This window comes from Propithecus coquereli, unplaced genomic scaffold (assembly GCF_000956105.1).
Source record: "Propithecus coquereli isolate 6110/MARCELLA unplaced genomic scaffold, Pcoq_1.0 Scaffold370, whole genome shotgun sequence".
In the NCBI taxonomy this organism is placed as follows: domain Eukaryota; kingdom Metazoa; phylum Chordata; class Mammalia; order Primates; family Indriidae; genus Propithecus; species Propithecus coquereli.
The window spans coordinates 2,472,620-2,500,480 of NW_012149397.1; the positions used below are offsets into that span (position 1 = coordinate 2,472,620).

Genomic DNA, 27,861 nt, shown 5'->3' on the forward strand with positions numbered 1-27,861 from the left:
CTTGAGGGCCCCTTTAACCAGGGCGGTTCGTCGAGTAAGAAATGGCACGGCCCGAATGCTGTGGGGAGAGTGATGTGGAGAGAGAGCCGCAGACAGGTTTGGGGCACACGGTCCTTCTCTGCCAGTTGGGATCAGAGAGTGGGACTCACTGAGGCAGGCTGACCCGCACAGCACAGCTGCCAGTCTGCCGTCAGAGCTGTGTCGGAGGGAGGGTTTTCTTAGGGAGTTTCCTTTGTGGGTACCAGTACCACATCAGACCTGAGGTCCCCACCATGCACTCAGAGGGTCTCTAGGCTGATTTCACCCCCTTCACCTGTCTGTTACGCACGTCTATCCCCCAGACAGCTGAGGTGGCCCTTGCCAACCTAAAGAGCAAGTACGAGAATGAGAAGGCCATGGTGACCGAGACCATGATGAAGCTGCGCAATGAGCTCAAGGCTCTCAAGGAGGACGCAGCCACCTTTTCCTCGCTGCGTGCCATGTTCGCCACCAGGTAACCATGCTGCCCTCAGCCCTTACCCTCCTGCACGGCCCCAGCACCTGCAGCCCCTCACAGCCTCGCTCTGAGGCCTACGGACCTGCCAGTCCGCGCCTGTGTCCGGCTTCACTGGGAGCTGCACCCCTGCTTCCCCACAGTCAGGTGAGCAGGTGCCTGAGCACAGAGCATGCCTGGCCGGCACCTGCATGTGACCAGGGGAGAAAGAGGGTGTGCATAGGCCCCCAGGAGCTGGTTCTGTGGGGCCATTTCCATTTTGCTGTTAATGAAGCCCCAGCAGGCCCAGTTTTGTCTCTACTTTATATATAAGGAGGCTGAGAGGCAGAAGGGCTGAGGAGAGAAGCTTCTGGTGTGGACAGGCCAGAAGTGTAAAGCTGTAGAGGGTGAGTGGGGTGCCTAACCTCCCTTCCCCTAGGGTTGTATAGTTCTAGGGGCTCACTTGGGGCTGACAGGTGACAAACAAGCTCTGGCCTATTCTCTGAGTTTGCTCTCCAAGAACTTGGCCATAAAGCAAGAGTGTGCATTTAGGTTTGCAGATTCCGAAGAAAGGTTCCCCTCTTGGTGTGAGCAGGTCACAGCCAAGGTCCCCTGTTGAGGTCCCACCTCTTTGTGCTGCTCTGTACCTCTGTGTCATCGTGACCACCTGGCACTCACCTCCCATCCTCCACCCTGCTAGTCAGGGTAGGACCAGGAGGAGGCCTCAGGCCTGGGAAGGAACCAGCTTTCTTTCTTCCCCTGTAGGGGGGCTCCTAGTGATAGCCTTTGGGTTGGGCTGGGGGTAGCCCGTGTGTACATACCCCTCCCAGGCTGGGGAAGTCAGACCCTGAGGCTGGGAATTGAGGCTTCCTAGATGTTCAGAGGCCTCCATGGGACAGGTCCTGGTTCCAGCCTCTCTCCAGACATCCCCAACAGGTGCCCCTGCCTTTTACCCTCCATAGATGGGCAGTGCCACCTGCTGGCCGGTGTTGGGATGGCCCCGAAGGGCCCTCCCCTCCCCCGCCCCATGTGTAGAGGGGGTGGGGTGAGATCAGGCCCCACCATGGGCCCAACAGATGTCCTTTTAGTGGGTGAGAAAGCTGAGGCTCCAAGGTAGACAGGATGAGAACTGACTGCAGGGCCTGCTTCTGTCAAGCCTGGTCCCGGGCACTCCCAGTTTCTCTATTCCCTGGCGGGAGGCCCTGCCAGGGCAGAGCACACAGACAAGAAAGAGTTCGAGGATTTCTCTAGAAGCTTCCTCTCTTCCTGGAGCTTGAGAAAAGATTCCACATTCCTTCAGCATCTGGCATGTAAACCCTAGCTTTGTAAAGTTGCTTTAATTCAGACGGAACCAAGATTTCAAACCTGCAAGGATCATAGCTCAGCGTGCGTCCCTGTGGGCAGCACAGTCCCTGCAAGGGCGCTGTTGAAGGGCCAGCTCCTGGCAGGTGGGCGCAGCAGGCCAGGGCAGAGTACGGGCAGTGTGGAGCTGTGCTCAGCACCTACGTGGCCCCACCACCTCAGGAGCCCCAGGGTTTCACCCACTCAGTGTCTCAGCATCTCTGCCAGGCCCTGCTCAGCCCCTGCATGGGACAGGTGGGAGAGGGATGCCCAAGGACAGACCAAACCCTCCCCCAGCTCCGCACCTGGGTGCGGCAGATGTGTCCCAGTTAAGCAGAGGCCTGGGTTTCAGGATGGGGCTGTTGTTGGCCTCCACATGCACCATTCCTTGGGTCTGGTTGGTTGTTCAGCACAGACTGACTAAGCACTGGCCTTGGGAACAAGCCCAGTCCTGCTCGGATTTACGTCTACACCCTAGAAGCCAGGGATGTCTTGGTATCTCTCCCCTGAGCCACCTCAAGGCCTTGAAGTGGAAAAACCACCCCCCTTGAGAAAGCTGAGTCACTGAGGGACATAACCTCTTTACAGGAGCCACATCTATCCAAATGAGCAAAGCAGCCCCCTCCCCCATAACAGAAAACTCAAAGCAGCCTCATAGGGCTTCCCTGCCTGGGCCCGAGCCTCCTCTGACCCTCGTCAGGGGCTTGTCTGAACAAAGCCTTTGCTCTAAAAGCCAGCACAGGCCTCCATCAGCCCAGTCCTCCAGCGCAGGGGCCACACTGAGGGGTGGCTCTCGTGTGGGGCTGTCAGAGGGCTGCCCAGCCCAGGCTTGCCCTCCCCTGCCCAGCTCTGCCTGCCCTTCAGCTGTGCTTTCGGTCCTCACAGGTGTGACGAGTACATCACGCAGTTGGATGAGATGCAGCGGCAGCTGGCAGCCGCTGAGGATGAGAAGAAAACACTGAACTCGCTGCTGCGCATGGCCATCCAGCAGAAGCTAGCACTGACCCAGCGGCTGGAGCTGCTCGAGCTGGACCACGAGCAGACCCGGCGTGGCCGTGCCAAAGCCGCCCCCAAGGCCAAGCCGGCCGCCCCGAGCGTAAGTCACACATGCGCCTGCGCCAGTGACAGAGCTGAGGGCACTGTCAACCAGGTGTTCTGCAGCGAGAAGCACAGCATTTACTGTGATTAGGGGCTGCGGGGCGCCACACGCTGCAGCTAACGCCCGCTTCACCTCAACTAACCCAGCAACAGCGGGACGGCGGCGCTAGGTCGGTCTTAACGTGACTAATGCACAGAGGGCAGGATTCTAGTCGAGGCGGCGTGGGGCGCGTGAATCACCAGGACACTCCTGTGAGCTTTGTGTCGCTTCTCGCTCCTCAGAGCCTCCTCAGGAGCACCCCATCCTCAGCTACTCTCTTGGGCGGGGGGTTGGTCTGAGGTAGGGATGGAGCTGCACGTGCTTGTCGTGCTTGTAGAAGACAGACATGTGAAAATGTCTTCCAGGGGCCCTGGGCACCCTTGGGAAAACCCAAGAGAAGGAGTCCTGGTCCTGTTCCCTTGGTACCCGAAAGGGGCAGAACCTGAGTTGAAACTTGCATGTTTCTTGAATGTGTCTAATGTCAGCACCAGAAAGCAGTTTTAGGAGGTTCTAGCCTCTATCAAAGGTTTGGCCTCAGAGGACGGCTCTGCACTTGGCATAGTTTTATGGAAAGAATTACATCGTATTTGTGTACCATCTCACTGCAAATCACATTCAGGACAAAGGTGCAGAATTTATTCCCCCAAACCCAGAGAGGAGCATCCCAGAGCCCCCCTGTATTCTGCTCGCCAGACACGCGTGGCACAGACACTGCCGACTGTAACCTAGGAGACCAGAGCTGAGTTTGTCATTTCTGAGATCTGCATGTTTGTCTAGAGGCCTTTGAGGTAACAAATTGCCAGGGCCCAAGGCATAGGTTTTCCTTTTTAATGAGAAAAGCTTTCCAAGTGCCTGATCAGACCTTGATCCTCAGCGCACAGCCCATCCTTTTGTACTTGGGGGGATCCCGGTAACCCATTATCAGACCTTTGTCCAGGGGGCTTCAGACCTGAAGAAGCAGGGCTTTGGAAACCCCAGCCTGGAGTCTGAGCCCCAGCAGGCTCAGCTGAATTGAGGGACACTCAGAGTCATAACCAGAGCCCAGCCTGGTGCTGGGAAAGCTTTGCATGCACCCAGGGCCACTTCCCAGGACTCACAGGTAGGAGGTGTTTGGTTCTCTTTATTTAGTGCAATTTGGGGGGGTGGTGACAGAGAAAGAGGAAAGGTAGTTGCAGGGCTCTCCTGTTGGCAGAAGCTCCATCCACACCAGAGCTTTGGCATCCGGCCGTCTGCGTTCCCACGTTCTGAAGCAGAACTTTTCTCAGTATTTCTCTCCAGTCACCCCATGGGGCATCCGGACCTGAAACTGCAGTTTCTCCTTATTCCGGCCGCTTGCCTCGTCTCTTGTACGGAAGGGGGATTCCCGTTATCTGGCAAGAGACTATGTTGCCCTCTGCCATAGCCGTCTGCCCCGCCCACTCTTCTCCTTGGTGCTCAGTGTCTTGGTCCCCTCCAGACTCCGGGACAGGCCCACGTGTCTCTCCTGTGTGTCTGTCCTGAGCTTGGATTCCTCGGCCCCCGCAGGACTTGTGGTGGGTTGGCCGCCTGCATGCCTGCCCTGCACGCCGCTTCACCCTCTCCTCGAGAGCCTGGCACGCAGCTTCTCTCCATACTCCTAAGGGGTTTTGTAGGCGCTAAGAGCCACCAGCCCCCTAACACACACAGGTCTTCTCTTCTGCCAGCTAACATGCTCATGCCCTCCCAGCACATGGAGAGCTTTAGTTGTCAGATGAATAGGAAGGGATGGGTGACTTGTTTCTAACGCTGTCTTGTTTTCTCCCGTTTTCAGCTGTAGAGTAGCTGCCGGGAGGACTCGGCCCCCCGGCCCTGTCACACCGCAGCTCCCTCACCTTCTCTCCCGTGGCCCACGTGGAGGAAGGAAGGGCAACCTAAAAGTCCACTTAGAAACGTTTTTGGATATGCCACTGCAATTCTTTTCAAAATAGCATTCCCCAAGTTTTTAATGGGAGGAAAAAAGCTTTAATGTAGAGCATGCCGTGCACTGCTGCATGGAAAGGCCTCTGTATGGGCCGAAGACCCTGCTTCCCGCTGCCAGGCTCTCCAGGAGCCCACTGGATACGCCCACCACAGGGGCTCCTTATTACACGTGTTCCTTTTTTATCCGATCGACCTGTGCACTTTTGATATTTTGATATTATATTTGCTTCTTTAATTCCTCGCGTAGAGACCGTCTGAGATGCCGTGGTCTGTGCTCATGGTCCTGTAGCTGTCCGCCTCAGCTCCCCTGTGTTGGTCTGGCGTCAGCACGAGGCAGAGCTGTGTGCTCCATAGGGTGTAGCTCTAGACTGTGGAGATGAGGGCTTCGACCCGGCGAGGAGCTCGGCTAAGTGTATCCACGCTGTGGTTCAGCAGCCTTTTAGATTATACGGCATTATGGTTCATGTTTGAAATTACAGATTTTAAATGCCATGTTCATTAAGAAATCCAGGGTATTCCAATTCTGGGGTTTTTCATATTGTATTATTATTATTCTTAGGAATAGTTCAATGTAACAAGAAGAAAACTTGACCTTTGCTCTGGTTAAAACAGTAATAGGCACTTGAAAAAAAAGATAAATTATTGAATGAGTAGTATTACCTACAAATTCCAGAATTTTCTGGGTTTTAGGACATCGTGAAGCATGACTGATTAACAGAATTTTATACAACTGTACCAGTAAAATTCCAAATTGGAATTGTTTTGTTACTCTGGTTGTTGTGCCAAATTGTGGTACACTTAGAAAATTCTACAGTCGTCAATTTTTAGGGTGTTCTCTTTCAACGCCTTTTGTTAGTAATCATTGCCAGTAGTGCCTTCATCAGTTAAGGGAGGTGTCCCAGCGTAGATCATTCTCCAAAGCAGGCAGGGAAGAGCTGTTGGGCATGCTGAAGGCCAGTGTGGACCAGCAGGTGGGGGCAGGAGCATGCCTCACACCTGGACCTGGGCATCTTCATTGTGGGAAAGAAAACAGTCATTGTGCAAAATTCTGTTAGTCAGTGATTCTTTACTAGCAAATTCAGGGGCTTAGACAACGAAAGCAAACACAAAACCGTGAGTGTGCTCTGGGAACCAAATGGACTTTCTGGGACAAGCTGAGCAAGCTGTATGAACGCCACGTTTGTGAAGAGCTGAAGGTGTCAGGAGGGCCGGCGCTGTCGGCACACGCAGTGGGGGATGAGGGTTAGCCATAGTATTCTTTGCAAATGTGAAAGCGAGACATTATATCCTCTCTTGCTTGGTGTAACTAATCACTGTTAATTTCAGGAAACAGAATTCATTAAAGCTCCTTAGCAAACCAGGTCCACATCCTGTTCTGTTTGCTGAGTGAGGTTTGTGTAGTGGTCAAATTGGTACTCTTGGAGGAAGAAACACTGTCCTCCCTCCTTCAAAAAAAGGACAAATTATAATAATATACATGACAAGAATAAAAGAATTCTGTTTCCTGGAATAAGCATTTCTTATTCCTAGTTGTAGGGACTTCTATTTTTACCTTCTGTTACAGTGTTGATTCATAAGAAATATTGTTACATTTGAGATAACTGCATCTGTATGGGGTATTTATTTGCAATGATGTCTGAGTACTGTATTTTTTCTGTGCATTACCTTAGTGTCCGAATGTTGGTCTTTATTTTAAAGTCATATGCATGTTTTCCTGCCAAGGAACCTTTACACAGACCCAAACAAACAAATAATAATAAGCAAATGCCTTCAATTTCTGAGAAAATGAGGCAGAGCATGGAAAAGGAATAGGAAGGAAAAATTAATCAAGACTCTTGGGGCACAGACATGATGTGAATGTCTGCAAAGCCAGCGTGCATAGGAACAGTGGGCCTGGGTAAAGGGTCACATTGGTGGGACCAATAAATAAAGAATAATAAAAAGACAAAGCACATGCTTGTTCCCTGTGGTTGCTTGAGTCCCTATTCCAGATGACTGCGGTTCCAGCAATCCATAGTAATTCCAGTGCCTCAAACAACAGAGCCAACCTATCGGGTAACCGTGGTGGTGGGAGCTGGAAGCAGCCTGAGGTCTGTCCTCAGGAGCACAGGGAGGGGTTGTGTGGGATGCACCCTTGGGGTCCCCCACAGTATCACATGTGAATATGCAGCAGTGTGGTGGTAAGAACACATTATGTTTGTGTAGACTAAAACTGGGAGCAGCCCACACTGTCCTGGCTAGGAAGCAGGGATTCAGATAACGTGGAATCCTTTGCTGTCCAAACTCTTGCTCTCTCAACCCAGGAATGAATAGATTCAGGCAACAGGGGTTATCTGTTTTTCAACACAAAGCCATATTTATCTGTAGGAATGTGTGGAAAGGTATACTGGGCACATTCAAATGACTGGGGACAGTAAGCGCTGGGGCATGTTCCTGCCACCTCCTCGTCTGACAGCCTCAGTCAGGCCTGTGTGGCTTCAGTCGTCTAGCGTTTCCGTCTGGAAGGCCATCTCAGGCCAAGGTCTCACTGCCGTGCCACTTACCCAGGATCCCTACTTCTGCCTGTAATGTCATTGCCACCCCCCCCGGCCTCACTGTTGCCACGATGCTGCCACGGTGCTTCCTCCCTTTGATGATCCCATCCCTCTAGTAGTGGCTGCCATGACCTGTTTTCAGTCTGAACCTTTCTTTCCAGTTGAGTAAAAGAGGTTGTTGTCCCAACAGAACCTAGAAAAGGTTGAAAAAGAGCCCTCAACTGACCTGAATGAAGACCCCCGAGGAGGAGGAGGCATAAGGCAGCAGGGCCCTGCAGGGCAGGCCCTTTCTGGGACACTGCCTGTGCCTTCCGCTCCCACCTGTGTGTGCAGCCTGGTACAACCTGGTCACTTCTGCCCTCTGGTGTGTTTGATTCGTACAAACATCCAGACACTGAGTCTGCCCTCCCACAACCCCCACCCCCAGGTCCTTGAACATGTTTTTTAGTTTCAGGAGTGGAGTGACAGCTTCCTGAGTTGGCAGGGTCCCAGGAGCCTGCAGGAGGGGACAATCCATGCTGAAAGGCCTCTTGCTCAGCCTTCCCCTTGGGGAGGGGGTGGTCTCCGTTCCCTCCTCATCTTCTATCTCCCTGCAGTGGTTTCACCCCCACCCCCTCACAGGTTACTAGAGCTGGAAGGAACAGCACAGGCTTGGGAGCTGGACCCATGGTCGAATCACCACCATTTGGTAGCTGGCTGCCTCAGCCTCTCTGAGCCTCAGCTTCCCCATCTGTAAGTTGAGATTTTTTTAATAGTTCCTCTCTCAGAGGTAGCTGTGAAGCTTCATCAAGCCCTTGATATTCAGCACACAGAAGGTACTCAATGGGTGATTGTAGCTAATATGGTTCTTACTGTCATCATCATCATCATCACACATGCCTGTGGACACCAGGCCGTACAGCTGGGCCTCTGACATGGGGAATATAATTTTAAGTCAACTTTTTAGCAAAGTATGGTCTTCATCCAGGAAAACGTGCAAATCCTACTGTACAGGCCATATTTGTACCCCATGAGCACAGCTGTGTCGCTATTAATAGTAACTATGAAGCTCCCTAAGCCCCTCCCCCCACCCTGGAGTGCTTTTTAGGGAGTTTTTTATCCTTTATCAGCAAACGTTAATAGGGTGTCTGTCTGCCAGCCCTGGTGAGTCACTGGGCCACCTTCTGCCCAGACAGAGGCCCTTCCCACAGAACAGATGTCCCATGTCAGGTTTGCCTCTGCATGTGCTCACCTTTCAGCTGTGTCCACATAGTGGATCCGGAAAAGGCTGTGTTATTATTAGTGGAAATTTCTTGTGGGCAGGTTTACTGGCTCTTGTGAGTTCACCTCATTCATCCAAGAGCCTACCTTCTTGAGCCCAGTCCCTGGGGTGAAGGGGTCTCCCCCACATGGAGTTTCTCCTCCTGAAACAGCAGGGAGAGGCAATGCCAAGTGTCACTGTGCCTCACCCACAGAAAAGGCCTCCCTTCATCCAGGACATGGACCTTCTGGGATGAGAGAACTATAGGAATCAATAATTCCATCCCCACTTCCCCCAGGATCCCTTTTGTTTATCTCATTAGCAAGTCAGGAATCTCAAGATTTATTTTCTTTAAAGTTTTTGTGAAGTGTAGCACACGTATGTAAGAGTGCAAACAAAAGTGTCCACTAGCTAACTGGATTTTTGCAAACTGAACCCACTCTTCCCAGGGATAACATCCTGACTCAGTGTAGGTCATTTTTGCCTATTTGTGTGCTTGTATAATGATAAAATAGTTAATTCACCAAGAAGTTGTAACAACCATAAACATACATGTATCAAACAAAAGAGCTCCAAGATACATGGTGCAAAAACTGTGAGAATTGAAGGGAGAAATAGTTCAACAATAATAGGTGGAAATTTCAATACTCCACTTCAATAATGGAGAGAAAATGAGACAGAAGATCAGAAAGAAAATAGAATACTTGAACAGTACTGTAAACCAGCTAGACCTAACATAGGTCTATGGAACACTCCAGCCAATAACAGAGTACACATCCTTAAGTGCATATGTAACATTGCCCAGGATAGAATATATGTTTAACCATTAAACAAGTCTCAAATATAAGAGGATTAGAATCATACAAACTATATTCTGCAATGACAGTGAAATAAAATTAGAAATAATGAAATGTAGAAAATTCATAAACATGAGGAAATGAAATAACACACTTCCTAATAATGGGTCAAAGAAGGTATCACATAAAGGAAGAGAGATCTGAAATCAATAATGTATATCTTATTAAATTAATCAGTAATTAAAAACCATCAAAACATAAAGCACCAGTCCCAGATGGGTTTACTGGTGAATCATACCAAACATTGAAGGAAGAAATTATAGCAAGCCTCTACAATCTCTTCCAGAACATACAAACAGAGGGAAGCTATCCTAACTCATTGTATGAAGTCAGCATTTTCCTGATGTTAAAACCAAAGAAAGACATGAGAAAAGAAAGTGACAAACCAGTGTCTCTCATGAACAAAGATGCAAAAATCCTCAACAAAATATTAACAAATCTAATCCAAAAATGTTTTAAAAGAATTATATGCTATGACTAAGGGGAATTTATCTCAGTTATGCAAGACTAGTTCACAAATGGAAAATCAGTTCATGTAATCCAGCACATAAACAGGCTAAAGAAGAAAAATCACCTGATCATATCAATAGATGCAGGAAAAGCACTTGACAAAATCCAACGCCCATTCATGATTGAAAAGTAAAACTCTTAGCAAACTATAATAGACATAGAGGGGGAGCTTCCTCCGTTTCATAGAGAACATTTACAAAAAACAAGTAATTTTAATTAACAGTGAGGGGGCCTGAAGTTTTCCTGCTAAGATCAGGGACAAAGCAAGGATGTCCCTTCTCGCCACTCCTTTTCAATATTGTCCTGGAAGTTCTAGCTAATGCAGTAAGGAAAAAAAAGAAAGAAAGAAAGAAAGAAAGAACAGGTATACACATTGGGAAGGAAGAAATAAAACTATCTTTGCAGATGACATAATTGTCTATGTAGAAAATCTGAAAGAATCAACAAGAAGGAAACTCCTGGAACTAGTAAGCAGTTATAGCAAGATTGTAGAATACAAGATTAATATATAAAAGTTAATTGCTTTTTTATATACTGGCAATGAATAAGTGGAGTTTGAAATTAAAAACAGCACCATTTACATTAGAATCCCCAAAAATGAAATACTCGGTATAAATCTAACAAAATACATACAAGATCTATATGAGGAAAACTACAAAAACTGATGCAAAGTTTAGTTTAGTTCTGCAAAGAACTAAATAAATGCAGAGATACTCCATGTTCGTGGGTAAGAAAACTCAATGTTGTCAAATGTCAGTTCTTTTGACCTGATTTATAGATTCAATGTAATTCCAATCAAAATCACAGCAAGTTATTTTACAGATATTGACGAACTAATTCTAAAAGTTATATGGAGAAAATAGCCAACTCAATATTGAAGGAAATGAACAAGACCAGGGGCCTCACACTGCATGACTTCAAGATTTATGATAAAGCTATGGTAATTGAGACAATGTGATATTGGCAGAAGAATAGACAGACAGAATAGAGAGACCAGAAATAGACGCACATGACTATAGTCAATTGATCTTTGACAAGGAGCAAAGGCAGTACCATGGAGAAAAGACCATTTTTTCAATGAATGGTGCTAGAACGACTGGACTTTCACTTGCAAAAATATGAATTTAGACAAGATCTTATACTCTTCAGAGAAATTTACGCAAAATGGATCACAGACCTAAATGTAAATAAAACTCAAAACTAGACTACTCCGAGAAGATAATGGAGGAGAAAATCTAGATAATCTTGGGAATGGCCATGACTTTTTTTGTTTTTTTGAGACAGTCTCACTGTGTTGCCCGGGCTTGAGTGCCGTGGCGTCAGCTTAGCTCACAGCAACCTCAAACTCCTGGGCTCAAGCGATCCTCCTGCTTCAGCCTCCCGAGTAGCTGGGACTACAGGCACACGCCACCATGCCCGGCTAATTTTTTTCTATATATATATTTTAATTGTCCAGCTAATTTCTTTCTATTTTTAGTAGAGACGGGGTCTCGCTCTTGCTCAGGCTGGTCTCGATCTCCTGAGCTCAAACGATCCACTCACCTTGGCCTGGCCATGACTTTTTAAATAAAACACCGAAGGCACAATCCTTGAAAGAAATAATTGAGAAGCTGGACTTCATTAAAATTGAAAACTTCTCCTCTGCAAAAGACCTCAAGAAAACAAGAAGACAGCCACAGACTGGGAGAAAATATTTGCTAAAGCCGTATCTGATAAAGGATTATTATTCAAAATATACAAAGAACTCTTAGAAAACTAACAACCTGATTTTAAAAATGGGCCAAGGACCTGAAAAGACACCTCACCAAAGAAAATATACAGATGGCAAATAACTATTTGGAAGATGCTCAACATCATGTCATTGGGGATTTGCAAATTAAATCAGTGAGATGCCATTACTCACTTACATACCTATGAGAATGGCAAAACTTCAGAACACTTAACACCACCAAATTCTTTCAAGGATGTGGAGCAACAGGAATTCTCAGTCATGGCTGGTGGTTTAAAATGGTGAATTTTATTAATACGTTGTCTGTTTTATCTCAATAAAAATAAATAAAAAGGAATGAAGTACTGATCCATGCTGCAGCATGGATGAACCTTGCAAACATGCTCAGTGAAAAAAGCCAGTCACAAAAGGCCACATTATATGATTTCATTTTATGAAATATCCAAGATAGACAAACTCACAAGGACAACATGGATTATTAGTTTTCAGGGGCTAGAGGAGGGGATATGAAGAGTGTTGGTTGGGTGATGGGCACAGGTTTCCTTTGGGGTGATGAAAATATTTTAGAATTGACAGTGGTAATGGTTGCACAACCTTGTGAATATACTATTAATAAAACCCACTAAATTGTTTAAAAGTATGTGTATTAATCTCAATCAATAAAAATAAGTTTTGATGTACCTTAGAGACAAACATCATTCTCCGATATCCCTTTCCAGCTGACCTCTTCAAGGGCTTGCCAGACCCCCCAAAAAAAAGCAAGAAAGGAAAGAGCCCAAGGAGCCAAAGAAGTGAGAGTCAGGTGTGCAGAACTCTGATGCCCTAATGCCAACATCATTACCTGGCATCCAGATCCTATTCTTTGTCATTGTCCTAGGGCTGCATTATGTCATTTGCAACCTGAGGCACTTTTGCCTTCATAGACCCCTTCCTACATACAAAAAAGAAACCATATTTTATGACTATGCTGATGTAAAGATGAACATAATACAGGCTGATTCATTATTATGTATTCAGTATTACATTTATTTTTTTCCTCTGATTTTAAAAGAAATTAAAGCATTGTCAGGGGCTGCTAGGCATGGTCCACCAGCACTGACTGGAGACCCCCTTTACATATTTCTAGGCTCCTTCCTGACATTGCCCATGGTTGTCCAGGGTACAGGTGCCAGTTCTTTCCGTATGCTGCGAGTGGGGTCCATGCTTCCAGAAGAAACATCAGCAATACTCAAGGGGACTCAGAGGGCCCTAAAGTGCTGCTGGAGACATTAAGGAGGTAGTCGTCTATGTGCAAAATTCAGGTGTTGAAGCTCTAACCTTCAGTACTTCAAAACTATGACTGTATTTGGAGGTGGGGCCTTTAAAAAGGTAATTAAATTAAAGCGAGGTCATTGGAGGTGGGCCCTAATCCAATCTGACTGGTGTTCTACAAGAAGAGGATACTTGGACATAGACACATACAGAGAAAACCATGTGAAGACACAGGGAGAAGATGGCCAAGGGAAGAGGCCTCAAAAGAAACCAACCCTGCTAACACTTGATCTCAGACTTCCAGCCTCCAGGACTGTGAGAAAATAAATTTCTATTGTTTAACACATTAACTGCCATGTGAGTTGTATTTAACTCACGCTAGTTTTGAGCCCAGGGCCTCGTGAAGGATATGTAACTCACGTGTCTCTTTCCCTGGGGACCCTCATGAACTATTTTTCAAGTTGCATATAACTCATGCACAGAAAACAATAAAAAATAACAAATTTTTCATTAAATTAGAAAGGATCATTTTGTTTTTGAAGGTTTTATTCTATTTTCATAATAAAACATTGTGGTGCCAAGGAAAAAAATTTTTTTTTCTCATGTGGTGGTCAATGTGTTAAGTTACCCATGCGGTAGTGCTTTGTGTCAGCCCTAGAAAGCTAATCTAGGTTTTGGTACTAAGAAGTGAGGTGCTGCTGTAACAAATACCTGAGAATGTGGAAGTGGCTTTTGAACTGAGTAATGGACAGAGAATGGAAGAGCTTTCAGGTGTGTGATAGAAAAAACCTAGGTTGCCTTGAATTGACTGTTGGTAAAAATGAGGGACATGTTATTAGAAACTGGAGGGAAGGTGGTCATTGTTATAGTGGCAAAGAACATGGTCAAGCTATGTTCTAATGTTTTACGGAAAGTAGAGCATTTAAGTGATAAGCTTGGATATTTAGCTGATGAGATTTCTAAGTAAAGTGTCAAAGCCAAGGCCTCATTTTTCTCTGCTGCTTATAGTAAAATGTGAGGGGAGAAAGATAAATTGAAGAAGGAATTTTTAAGCAAAAAGAAACCAGAACTGGAAGATTTGGAAAATTCTCAGCCTGTCCATATTGCAAAACATGAGAAAGCATGTTCTGGAGAGAACACCAAGGGTGTCGTTGGACAGTCACTCTGTACATAGATTACCCATGATTTTAGTCAGCCATCTCAGCGGAAACCAGGTATAAATGGGGAGTTAAACCAGCAGAAACACTGCCAGCTGAAAGAGACAGATGTATGACAAAATTAAGGAAGGCTGTCAGACTTCTGAGATTCTACAGAATGGGACAGTAGAGCTGCCCAACTATGAACATGCATTATCCTTCAAAGAAAGGAAAAAATGCACTTTAAGGCAATTCAGAGATCAGCAGAGCTTCGGCCTCTACCAAAAGTTCCGAAGGCCCAGGCCCAGGGGGCAAGTTATCTTCCTTCTGAATTGTTGCCTCAAAATTCAAATGATGAGCCCCTAACTCCCCGGAACCTCAGAATGTGACTGTATTTAGAGATACCTTTAGGGAGATAATTAAGTCAAAATGAGGCCATTAGTATGGGCCCTAATCCAACTGGCTGGTGATTAGAAGAGGAGATTAGGACACAGATGTGCACAGAGGGATGACTATGTGAAGACACAGGGATAAGAATGCCATCGAAAAGCCAAAGAGAGAAACCTCAGAAAAAAACAAGCCTGCCTGTACCATGCTGTTTTGGTTACTATAGCCTTGTAGTAAAGCTTGAAGTCTGGTAGACTGCATATTAGTACAACCCCTGTGGAAAATAATTTGGAGATACCTTGAAGAGCTAAAAATAGAAATACCATTTGATCCAGCAGTCCCACTACTAGGGATCTACCCAAAGGAAAAAAAGACATTCTATAATAAAGACATCTACACTCAAATGTTTATGGCAGCTTAAATTCTCTATCAGTAAAGACCCTAGCAAAAATCTTCAAATTAATTAAATTCATAGATACTGATAGGACATTTGCAGCTCGTTACCTATGACTATATATATATAATTGCTCTTATGTAATAAATAAATGAAAATAAATCCTACTACATTGCTTTAAAAAAAAAACAAGCCTGCCAATACGTTGATCTTGGGGTTCTAGCTTCCACAGCTGTAAGTTAGTTTAGCAAGGTCACAAATACAAGATCAACATTTAAAACTCAATTACAACGAACATATCAAAACCAAAATTGGGGGGGGCAAGGGCAACATACGTAACCTAAACATCTGTATCCCCATAATATGCTGAAATAAAAATTAAAAAAAATAAAAAGATAAAAAAAAACCCAAAATTAAAAAATATTTACAATAGCTCAAAATGAAATGAAATATTTAGGTGTAAATCTAAGAAGCACACACAGGATTTGTATGCTGAAAACACAAAATGCTGATGGAAAAAAAGCAAAGGAGATCTAAAATAGACATACTGTGTTAATGGATTGGAAGACTCGACCTAATAAATATATCAGTTCTCTCCAAATTGATATAAAAGTTTAACAAATCCAATTTTTATAAATATCTTAGCAATATTTTTTCCATAGATACAGAGAAGATTATTCTAATGTATATGGAAAAGGAACAAAAACAACAACAAATTTTATAAAAGAATAATGTAGGAAGAATCATCCAACCAATTTTAAAACTTATAATAAGGCTACCATAATCATGACTGTGGTACTGGTGGAGGAGTAGACATATTGATCATTGGAACAGAAGAGAGAACTCAAATTGTCCTGAAAATAAGGCCAAGATGCAGGGTACAAGATCACTCAAAAAATGCTTTAGTTTCTATGCACCAGCAACAAACAATCCAAAAAGAAAATTAGAAAAATTCCATTTACAGTAACATCCAAAAGAATAAAATGCATAGGACTAAATTTAACCAAAGTAGGAAGGATTTGTGCATTGAAAACTACAAAACACTACTGAAAGAAATTAAGGGAGATCTAGATAAATGGATGTATGTCACATGTTCATGAATTAGAAGACTATATATTGTTAAGATGGCAATACTACCCAAAGCAACCTACAGATTCAATGCAATCCTTAAGAAAATTTCCATGACTTTTTTTTTTTTTGCATAAATGGAAATACTGGTCCTCAAATTCATATGGAATTGCAAGGAGCCCCAAATGGCCAAAACAATCTTGAAAAAGAACAAAGTTGGAGAACTCACACTTCCCAATTTTAAAACTTATTACAAACCTATAGTAATCAAAACAGTGTGGCACTGGCATAGGAATAGACATATAGATCAAAGGAATAAAATTGAGAGTCCAGAAATAAACCCATATATCTATGGCCAATTAATTTTTGACAAGGGTGCTAAGACCATTCATTGGGGAAAAGAATAGTCTTTTCAGTAAAGGGTGCCAGAACAACTGAATATCCACAGGCAAAAGAATGAAGTTGGTAAGTTTCACGCCTTTCACAAAAATCAACTCAAAATGGATCAACCTAAATATAAGAGCTAAAACCATAAAATTCTGAAAGGAAAACATGGGAGTAAATCTTCAAGACCTTGGATTTGGTAAGGATTTTCAGATATAACTCCAAAAGCACAAGCAATGAAAGAAAAAAAAAACCAGATAAATTGAACTTCATAAAAATTTTAAACTTTTGTACATCAAAGGAGATTATCAAGAAAGTAAAAACACAGCCTACAGAATGGGAGAAAATGTTTGCAAGTCATATGTCTGGTAAGGCTCTAGTATCCAGAATATATTAAGAACTTGTACAACTCAACAACAAAAATTCAAGCAACCCATTTTTTAAAATAAGAGATTATATTAGATATGTCACCAAAGAATATGTGCAAATGGCCAATAAGCACATGAAGATATGCTGAACATCATTGTTCATTAGAGAAATACAAATTGAAACCATAGTGAGGTTCTACTTCACACTCACTAGGATTGCTATAATAAAAAAAATTTTTAAACCAGGAAAATTACAAATGTTGATGATATGGAGAAATTAACCCTCACACGTTGCTGGTGGGAATATAAAATTGTTCACCTGCTGTGGAAAACAGTTTGACAGTTCCTCAAAAAGTTTAACATAGAGTTACCATATGATCCAACAGTTCCTATCATAGGTATATACACAAACGTATTGAAAACAGGTACTTAAATACATATACACACGTGTGCATTTAGGCTCTCTTTATAATAGCCAAAAGTTTGGAAACAACCCAAATACCATTAACAGGTGAATGGAAACACAAAATATAATATGAATACAATGGAATATTATTCACCCGTAAACAGGAATGACACATGCTATGAAGTGGATGAACCTTGAAAGCATTATGCTAGGTGAAAGAAGCTAGACATAAAAAGTCAAATATTACATGATTCCACATAGAAAGAAAGAAAAAAGATTGGTGGTTGCCAAAGGCTAGGGAAGGGAGAAATGGGGAGAAAATGCTTAAGGGATGTGGGGTTTTCTTTGGGGATCATGAAAACATTTTAGGAGCAGATAGAGGTGATGGTTGCACAATACTGTGAATGTACTAAATGCTACTGAATTATTTACTTTAAAATGGTAAATTTTATTTTATGCAACTTTCACCTTAAAAAACTAACACCAAGTGGAATGTAATGTGTAAAATTCTAAAACTTTTAGAATAAAAAACATCAGAGAAAGTTCAGGACCTAGGACTTGGTAAAGAGTTCTTAGACATGACACTAAAAGCATGACCCCTAAGAGAAAAAAAATAATAGATTGGAATTCAAAATATAATACTTTGCATATGACTGTTAAGAGGATAAAAAAGGTAAAGGCTGGAAGAAAATATTTTCAAAATACAAATCTGACAATTCATATCTAGAATGTATGAAGAGGTCTCAAAACAGTTAAAGAAAAAAGCAAACCAGTTAGGGAGCAAAAGACGTGAAGAGATATTTCACTGATGCAGATACACAGATGGCAGATGATCACATGACAAGATGTTCAACATCAGTGGCCTTTGGGAAAATGCAAATTAAGACTAGAAACAAGATCAGTACACACGTATTAGATCAGCTTAAGAAAAAAGTGACAGTTTCAAAAACTGACAAGTATAGAATGTGAATTTTTCACCCATTGTTGGTGGGAATGTAAAATGGAATAGCCACTCTGAAAAATAGTTTGGCACTTTCTTTTTAAAAACTAAATATACACTTACCATAGGACCCAGCAATTGCACTCCTGGGCATTTATCCCAGAGAAATGAAAATTTATCTCCACATGAAAACCTGTACAGTGGTAGTACCCCCTTATCCACGGGGCACAGGTTCCAGGACCCCCAGTGGATGCCTGAAACCGTGGATAGTACTGAACTCTATGTATACAATGTTTTTTCCTATACATACATAGCTATGATAAAGTTTAAATTATAAAGTAGGCACGGTAAGAGATTAACAATAACAGTTGATTTTAGCAACCTCAGCATACAGTTCTTTTCCTTTCCCTATGAAGTCAAGAACTTTGACCTTTTCACTTAAAGGAAGCGCTTTATGGGCCGGGCGCGGTGGCTCACGCCTGTAATCCTAGCTCTCTGGGAGGCCGAGGCGGGCGGATTGTTTGAGCTCAGGAGTTCGAAACCAGCCTGAGCAAGAGCGAGACCCCGTCTCTACTAAAAATAGAAAGAAATTAATCGGACAACTAAAAATATATAGAAAAAAATTAGCCGGGCATGGTGGCGCATGCCTGTAGTCCCAGCTACTCGGGAGGCTGAGGCAGGAGGATCACTTGAGCCCAGGAGTTTGAGGTTGCTGTGAGCTAGGCTGACGCCACGGCACTCTAGCCTGGGCAACACAGTGAGACTCTGTCTCAAAAAAAATTAAAAATAAAAAAAAAAAAAAAAGGAAGCGCTTTATGGCTTCTCTTTGGCAAATCCAAATTGCCAACATCACTACTCTTGCCCTTTTGGGCCATTATTAAGTTAAATACGTGTGACTTGAATGCAAACACCACAATACCACGAGAGACAGTTGATCTGATAACCAGTGCAGCTACTAAGTGACTGTCAGGCAGGTGGCATGTACAGCGTAGATATAGTGGACAAAGGGATGATTCACCTCCTAGGTGGGACAGAGACAGCATGAGATTTCCTCACACTACTCAGAATGGCCACAATTTAAAACTTATGAATTGTTGATAGGCATGCCTCATTTTATTGTCCTTTGCTTTAGTGTTACTCACAAATACTGCATTTTTTACGAATTGAAGGTTTGTGGCAACCCTGCATCGAGCGAGTCTATCCACATATTTCCAACAGCATGTGCTCACTTTGTGTCTCTGTGTTAGCCTTTTTTGGCAATAAAGTTTGGGGTACGGTCTGGCTCTGTTGCCCAGGCTCGAGTGCAGTGGCTCTTAGCAGGTGTGATCCCAGCGCTGTGAAGAGCCACTGCACTCCAGCCTCAAATCCCTGGGCTCAAGGGCACTCCTGCTTCAACCTCCCAGGTAGGTTGGGACTCCAGGCACATGCCACCACACCCGGCTGCAATATAGTATTTTTAATTAAGATATGTACATTGTTTTAGATACAATGCTATTGTACACTTAATAGACTACAGCATAGTGTAAACATAACTTTTTATGCACTGGGAAACAAAAAATTTGTGTGAGTCATTTTTATTGTACTGTTTGCTTTATTGTGGTGGTCTGGAACCAAACCCGCAATATCTCCAAAGTATGCCTGTACTTCTGGAATTTCTGTTCAATATTTTCAGACTGCAGTTGATTATGGGTAACCGAAACTGCAGAAAGTGAAACCGTGGACAAGGTGGGACTACTGTACACACCTGTTTATTGCAGCTTTAGTTTTAATGACCCTAAACTAGAAACAACCTAAAATAGATGAATGGTTAAACAAATTATGGTATATTTACACCATGGAACATGACTCAAAAATAAAAAAGAACGAATTAGTGCTGTATGCAGCACCTTGGATGGATCTCAAGAACATTATGCTGAGGGAGGGAAAAGCCATTTTCTAAAGGTTAAATACGATCTGATTAAATTTTTGTAATCTCAAAATGATGAAAGTATAAAGATGAAGAATTCGTGGATTTGCAGGGGTTTGAGACGGGAGTCAGGGTTGGGAGAAGAATGGGAATGAATGGAAAGGAGTGGTCGGGTGATGAAATAATTTTATCTTGATTAAGGTGGTAGTTTCACTAATCTCTATATGTGATAAAATGACACAGGATTATTGACATATACACCAACATCAATTTTCTGGTTTTGACGTTGTACCATAGTTACATAAGATGTAACTACCGGAAGAAATGAGTGAAAGGTACAGAAAATCTCTCTGCAGTGTCTTTGCAACTTCCCATAAACCTACAATTGTTTCAAAATCAATTAAATTAAAAATCAATTGTATTTCTGTATATTAGCAACAAACAATACAAGAGCGAAATTGAGAGAACAATTCCATTTATAACTGCATGAAAAAGAATAAAATCCATAGAAATAAATTTAACAAAGGAAGTGTGAGATTTGTGCACTGCAAACAAGAAAACATTGCTGGGAGAAAGAAAGTAAAGAAGATCTAAATAAATGGAGAGAGATTTGTATTCATGGATCTGAAGACAATGCTACTAAGATGACAGTACTCTTCAAAGTGATGGATAGATTCAACATAATCCCTATAAAAATCCCAGCAGCCATTTTTATAGAAATTGCTTATCTGATCCTGAAATTTTATGCAAGGCGAGAGACGTAGAATAGCCAAAATAATTATGAAAAAGAACAAAGTTGGAGAACTTACAGCATTTGATTTTTTTTTTTTTTTTTTTTTTTGAGACAGAGTCTCACTCTCTTGCCTGGGCTAGAGTGCCGTGGCGTCATCCTAGCTCACAGCAACCTCAAACTCCTGGGCTCAAGCAATCCTCCTGCCTCAGCCTCCCGAGTAGCTGGGACTACAGGCATGCACCACCATGCCGGCTGATTTTTTTCTATATATTTTTAGTTGTCCAATTCATTTCTTTCTATTTTTAGTAGAGACGAGGTCTCACTCCTGCTCAGGCTGGTTTCGAACTCCTGAGCTCAAACAATCCGCCCGCCTCGGCCTCCCAGAGTGCTAGGATTACAGGCGTGAGCCACCGCACCCGGCCAGCATTTGATTTTTAAATTTACTATAAAGCTGCGACAGTCATCAAGACAGTATGGTCTTGGCATGACAATAGACATACAAATCAACAGAACTAAGAGTCCAAAAATAAACCCTTACATTTATCGCCTGTTGGTTTTTTACCAAAATGCCAAGAACGATTGACAGACAAGAGACAGTCTTTTCAACAGATGATGCTAGGACAATTTGAGATCCATATTTTTGAAATATCCATACCTCGTACCATATACAAAAATTAACTCATAGATGTTAATTTTTACATAGATGTAAATGTTAGAGCTATAACTTCCAGTCTCCAGTTAGACATCCTCACAAGAAGAAAAAAAGCTGAACAAACTGAAAATCAACAACTCTTAGATACATCAGAGAATTGAAGTCACCACTCCAAAATTAGAGAGAAATGTGAATACATGGAATCACAGCTTACTGGGAGCAAAGCCCACTCCTGGAGGAATTATTGGTAGGAATACTTAGGCTTTAACTGACAAATTGCTGGGGGCTCAGTGTGGACAAGCTTAAGAATGAAAATCCCCAGGCCAAGCACACTGGCTCATGCCTGTAATCCCAGCACTTTGGGAAACCGAGGCAGAAGGATCACTCGAGGCCAGGAATTCAAGACCAGCCTGGGCAACATAGTGAGACCCCATCTCTACAAAAAATTGTAAATACTAGCTAGGTGTGGTGGCACACATCTGTAGTCCCAGCTACTTGGCAAGCTTTCCTCAAGGGGGAGGATCCCTTAAGCCTGGGAGTTCAAGGTTACAGTGAGCTATGATCATGCCACTGCACTCCAGCTTGGGCAGCAGAGCAAGACCCTGTCTCTATTTAAAAAAAAATCTCCAAGGGGCCCAGTCTTAGTGGGGTCCCCACACTTTTGTGAGCTTTACCTCCAGGAGCCCCTCCAAGTTCTGAGAATTAAGATCAAAGAAAAGAGTCCTGGCAAGGCAAGGGGAAAGTAGCCATTTTGAAATGTGCCCAGAGCACTTTGTTCTTCCTAACAAAGGCCTGTCCTCAAGGGAAACTGTTTTACCAGAGCCTTACTAACTTGGAGAAAGGGAAATTCCCAACATCAGCGCTATCTAGCCTTCCTGTCTCATCTCAGGAAGGAAAAATGCCAAGAAGCACTTGGGACGGTAACAGCCCAGGGTTCTCAGGCCCACTAAAAGACTGACATAATCATGTCAGGGGTTATAGATCGCTCACCATCCCCTGACACCTTACCACCACCTCAACTGGCTCCTGTATAATAACAAAGGATTACAATGGAAAGAACTGCGAGGATCAGACCCTATTTAAGAAGTCTCTAGAAAAATTCAAAAAACCACAGGGGAGACAAAAGAACATGAGAGGAATTTAGCCTCTAACACCTATAGCTACTCCAAATAGTAAACACAGCTAACTCCTAAACATTAAACCTCAGATAAACATTAAACCTCACACCTAAAGGCCTATTCACCTCAGTTTCTTTGACTTAATATATCATGTCTGGCTTTCAACAAAAAATTCCAAGGCATGCTAAAATGCAAAAAACACACTCTGAAGAGACAAAGCAAGCAGCAGAACCAGACTCAGATATGGCAGACTTTGGAATTATACTGGGAATTTAGAACAACCATGATTGATACGTTGAAGGATCTCATGGAAAAGTGGACGACATGCAAAAACAGATGGGTAACGTAAGCAGAGAGGTGGAAACTCTACGAATCAAAAAGAAATGGTGGAAATCAAAAACACTGTAACAAAATAAAGAATGCTTTCGATGGGCTTATTAGTAGACTGGGTACGGTCCAGGAAAGAGTCAGTGAGCTTCAAGATATGTCAACAGAAACTTCCCAAACGGAAAAGCAAAGAAAGGAATAAACAAAATGAAACAGAATGAGAACTTTGATACAATTGCAAAAGGTGTAGCTTACATGTAATGGGAATACCAGAAGGAGAAGAAAGAGTAAAGGTAACAGAAGAAATATTTGATGTACTAGCTGAGCATTTTCAAAAATTAATGACAGACTCCTAACCACAGTTCTAGAAAGCTCAGACAACACCAAGAAGAATAAGTGCCAAATAAATTATACCTAGGCATATCATATCAAACCCCAGAAAACCAAAGACAAAGAGAAAATTTTAAAAAAAGCCAGAGGAAGAAAACATCTTACCTACAGAGGAGCAGAGATAAGAATTACACCAGGGTTCTCTTCAGAAGCCATTCAAACAGGCAGAGAGGGGAGCAGCGTGAAATATTTGAAGCTACAAACCACTAGCTAGAATTTTGTATCCAGTGAAACTATCCTTCAAAAGTGAAAAATAAGGCTGGGTGTGGTGGCTCATGCCTGTAATCCTAGTGCTCTGGGAGGCCAAGGCAGGAGAATTGCTTGAGGTCAGGAGTTTGAGACCAGCCTGAGCAAGAACAAGACCCAATCTCTACAAAATATAGAAAAATTAGCCGGGTGTGGTGGCACACACCTGTAGTTCCAGCTACTTGGGAAGCTGAGGCAGGAGGGTCGCTTGAGCCCAGGAGTTTGAGGTTGCAGGGAGCTAGGATGATACCACTGCCCTCTAGCCTGGGCAACAGAGCGAGACTCTGTCTCAAAAAAAAAAATAAAAAGAAAAAGAAAATTGACAAAGAATCTGAATAGACATTTCTCAAAAGAAGACATACTAATGGCCAACAGGTATATGAAAAAATGCTCAACATCATTAGTCATCAGAGAAGTGCAAATCAAAACTACAATGAGATATCATCTCACCCCAGTTAAAGTGACTTTTGTCAAAAAGACAGGCAATAACGAATGCTGGCGAGGATGTGGACAAAGGGGAACACTTGTGCACTGTTGTGTGAGTGTAAATTAGTGCAACCACTATGGAGAACAGAAAAAACTGAAACTAGAACTACCATCTGACCCAGCAATCCTACTGCTGGGTCTATATCCAAAGAAGAGGAAATCAGATAGTCCATTCATTGCTTCCACCACTGTGCTCTCCTCAAGGTCACCACGGGCACTAGCTCCAGACCAGGAGGCCCCTTCGAAGGCCCCTCACAGACCTCATTCCTATTTGCGCTTCGCCGGCGTGCATCTGATTCTACTTACCACCTTCTCTTTCTTCGCATTATCTTTCTTTGGCTTGAACAGGACTTGAAGTCTACAATGGAGAAGGAGAATCGGAGGAGGATTCCTTCTGTGTCTGTGGTTCCTGTACCTTAGTCGTTAATGCAGCACTGGCTGGATCATTCCAAACCCATAAAAAAGCAGATGAAAATTGGACCTGCTTATGCTTTGCACTTTCAAGTTGAATACTATTCTTCAGAACCGAACAATCTTCGTGAAGAGTTTACAAGGTACCTGTTTGTTTTACAACTCAGACATGATATTCTTTCTGGAAAATTGAAATGCCCCTATGAAACAGCTGTGGAGTTAGCTGCTCTCTGTCTATAAGCGGAGCTTGGGGAGTGCGAGCTTCCAGAACACATACCAGAGCTTGTGCCTGAGTTCCGGTTCCTTCCAAATCAGACAGAAGCAATGGAATTTGATATCTTCCAGAGATGGAAAGAGTGCAGGGGAAAGAGCCCTGCCCAGGCGGAACTCTCCTATCTGAATAAAGCAAAGTGGCTGGAAATGTATGGGGTAGACATGCACGCTGTCAGGGGAAGAGAAGGCTGTGAATATTCTCTGGGACTGACGCCGACAGGCATATTACTCTTTGAAGGAGCTCACAAAATAGGCTTATTCTTTAGGCCTAAAATTACCAAAACGGATTTTCAAAAGAGCAAACTGACACTCGTGGTGGTCGAGGATGATGATCAGGGACATGAGCAAAAGCACACGTTTGCATTCCGGTGAGACAGTGCCAGGACCTGCAAGCACCTGTGGAGGTGTGCGGTTGAGCATCCTGCCTTCTTCCGGCTGCAGACGCCGGGGAACAGCAAATCCAACAGATCCGACTTTATCGGGCTGGGCTGTCGCTTCAGATTCAGTGGGCGGGTGGAATAGCAAGCTACACACAGCACCAGGTTACGAAGGACCAGCACCTTTGAGAGGAACCCGAGTAAACGTTATCCGTCCTGGAGACGTTCAACGTTCAAAGCAAGCAACCCAGTGATAGCGGCTCAGCTCTGCTCTAAAACAGATCCTGAGGTCCATAATTACCAGCCTCGGTATCATCCTAATATCCACCCCAACAAGCCCCGATGGCATCCTCACTCTCCAAATGTCAGGCCATCCGTTCAGGATGACAGGTCGCATTGGAAGGCATCGGCCAGTGGAGATGACAGCCGGTTTGATTATGTGCATGACCAGAACCAGAAGAACTTAGGAGGGATGCAGAGTATGATGTATCGAGATAAACTCATGACTGCACTTTGACAGACTGAAGCATCTCACTTCCATTCACTATCATGGTTTCATTGCATTCCGTGAAGCGCCTTGGCATCACACGGATGTGCTCGTACAAGTGTCTTTAAGGAGTAGCTCTGAAAGGTGTTTTCAGTGTCTGTGTAAATATTGGAAGATAAACCACCATAGATAGTGATAATTTGCTGTCGACCGTGTTCTCAATAAAATGAAGGTAGTTAAAGGCTCAGGAAACATTTTGATATTCTGATTTTAAAATTGGAGTAAAAGTCTATGTTTATCATATTGCTATGTACCTGATATTCTTTGTTATTAATTAATGGGACCAAATAAAGCCAGAAAAGCTTGGGAAGATAGTTTGGCACATAGTACTCTCATAGGGATCAAGATTGCTAGGGTCTAGCCTCCTGTATTTTGTGACCTTGGACGGGTCACTTCTCCTTGGTTGTCCTTATTTTCCCCATCTAAAAAGAGTGTGTTGGACCAAGTGATCTCCAGGGTCCTTTCTCACTCTAAAATTCTGTGATTTGTTAAAATTAAAATTTATTTTTAGGCTGAGGACATAAATTCAAACTAAATTCCTCATAAGGAAAACTGCAGTACCCACTTCTTTGACAGGGGGTTACTCCTTTCAGAAGCTAAATAAAGTATATAACTTTTAGATGTTATATAAATACAGGGAGATTTTGAATTTCATATCTTAGAGCAGTTTAGCCACTTTGAATTTTAGCAATTATACTAATCATAAATTGCATAGCATCCATTTTGATAGAATTTGTTGCTCAAATATAACCTTTAATTTCTTGATGATTAGTGCCGCTAACTTGCATGATTTCAGAAGACGTAATTGTGAATACACACTGTCAGAATTGGGGGTTTGGTTTTTACCCTAGACTTCGCTCTTTTAAAAAGCACCATGCAATTGAGATTCATTTATGGCTCGAATGAAAACATATAAGGTTTTATTGAAGTTGTGCCAAAGCATTCCATAGAATAGGACAGAATGGGCATTGTCCCTGTCTTTTTATAGAATCAGAAATCAATATGTTGTCTTTTAGGGTAAAGATTATACCAAAATATTTATTTCCCCCATTTCAAGCCCTGAGTCAAAACATGTTTTTCCCTTAATACATAGGCCTGAAATATTTTTCATTAGTATTTTTGTGAAATCAATTCATTTTTCTGCCATTTTTGTATATGTTATTGTAATATTCCCCATTTTAAGCCCTTTTAAAAATGGTATTGACATCTTTGAGATAGTTTATGGCTAAAATCTGATCTCTTTTGGTTACCTCAAAAATCTATTCAGGAGGAGGGTATCAGCTGCTTACCTTGCACAGTGGAGTCGACCACCTAGAAACGCTCCCTAAGATATTTGTTTAAAGTGTGTTCCACTTTAACAGATGTTCTGATCCTCAGTGTATGTGCTGCATACAAATAAATGTGTTCTGAATCTTTTCATCTCATTGATAACATTTTTACAAATGTGTTTCCAAGGAATAAAGATTATTCTTGCTTTTTTTTTAAAAAAAAAAAAGGGGGAAATCAGTATATTGAAAAGACATCTGAGCTCCCATGTTTACTGCAGCATTAGTCACAATAGCCAAGATTTGGAATCAATCTCAGCGTCCACTAGCGGATGAACAGATAAAGAAATTCTGGTACATATATACACAATGGAATATTTTATAGCCACAAAAAAGGACGAAATCTTGCCATTTGCAACAACATGGAGGGAACTGGAGAACATTATGTTTAGTGAAATAAGCCAAGCACGAAAAGACAAATCTCACATGTTCTCATTCATATGTGGGAGCTAAATATTGAAAAAAATTGATCTCCTGGAGACAGTGAATAGAATGATGGTTACCAGAGGCTGGGAGGGGGAGCAAGGAGGGAGGGATAAAGTGGGGATGGTTAAAGGTTGCAAAAATGTAGTTAGATAGTTAGACAGAATGAACAATATTTGATAGCACAACAAAGTGATTATAATCAACAATATGTTAGGGTATACTTTAAAATAGCTAAAAGAGTAGAATTGGAATGTTCCTAACACAAAGAAATGATAAACACCTGAGGTGATGGATGCCCTTATTACCATTTTGATTAATTCACATTGTATGCCTGTATCAAAACATCACATATACCTATAAAGATACACGACTATTATGTACCCATAATTTTTTTTAAAAAGTTGGATAGAAGGCCGGGCGTGGTGGCTCACGCCTGTAATCCTAGCTCTCTGGGAGGCCGAGGCGGGCGGATTGTTTGAGCTCAGGAGTTTGAGACCAGCCTGAGCAAGAGCGAGACCCCGTCTCTACTAAAAATAGAAAGAAATTAATCG

At 43.0% G+C, this 27,861-nt stretch overlaps 1 protein-coding gene and 1 pseudogene across 2 annotated transcripts in view; both read left to right on the top strand.

The window, feature by feature from the left end:
• BICD2 (bicaudal D homolog 2 (Drosophila)) overlaps window positions 1-6,843 on the top strand; it is a 53,920-nt gene extending 47,077 nt beyond the window's left edge. The window contains exons 6-8 of one of the 2 annotated variants that reach the window (XM_012651841.1): window positions 342-493; window positions 2,699-2,909; window positions 4,741-6,843. In XM_012651841.1, coding sequence (XP_012507295.1) covers window positions 342-493; window positions 2,699-2,909; window positions 4,741-4,746 — 369 coding nt within the window. In that variant the 3' untranslated portion in view covers window positions 4,747-6,843. Of the gene's footprint in view, window positions 1-341; window positions 494-2,698 lie in introns of both variants that reach the window. The other variant, XM_012651840.1, reaches the window with a different exon arrangement.
• Window positions 6,844-24,377: 17,534 nt separating this feature from the next.
• On the top strand, window positions 24,378-25,880 carry LOC105816407 (annotated as a pseudogene).
• Window positions 25,881-27,861: the final 1,981 nt, after the last annotated feature.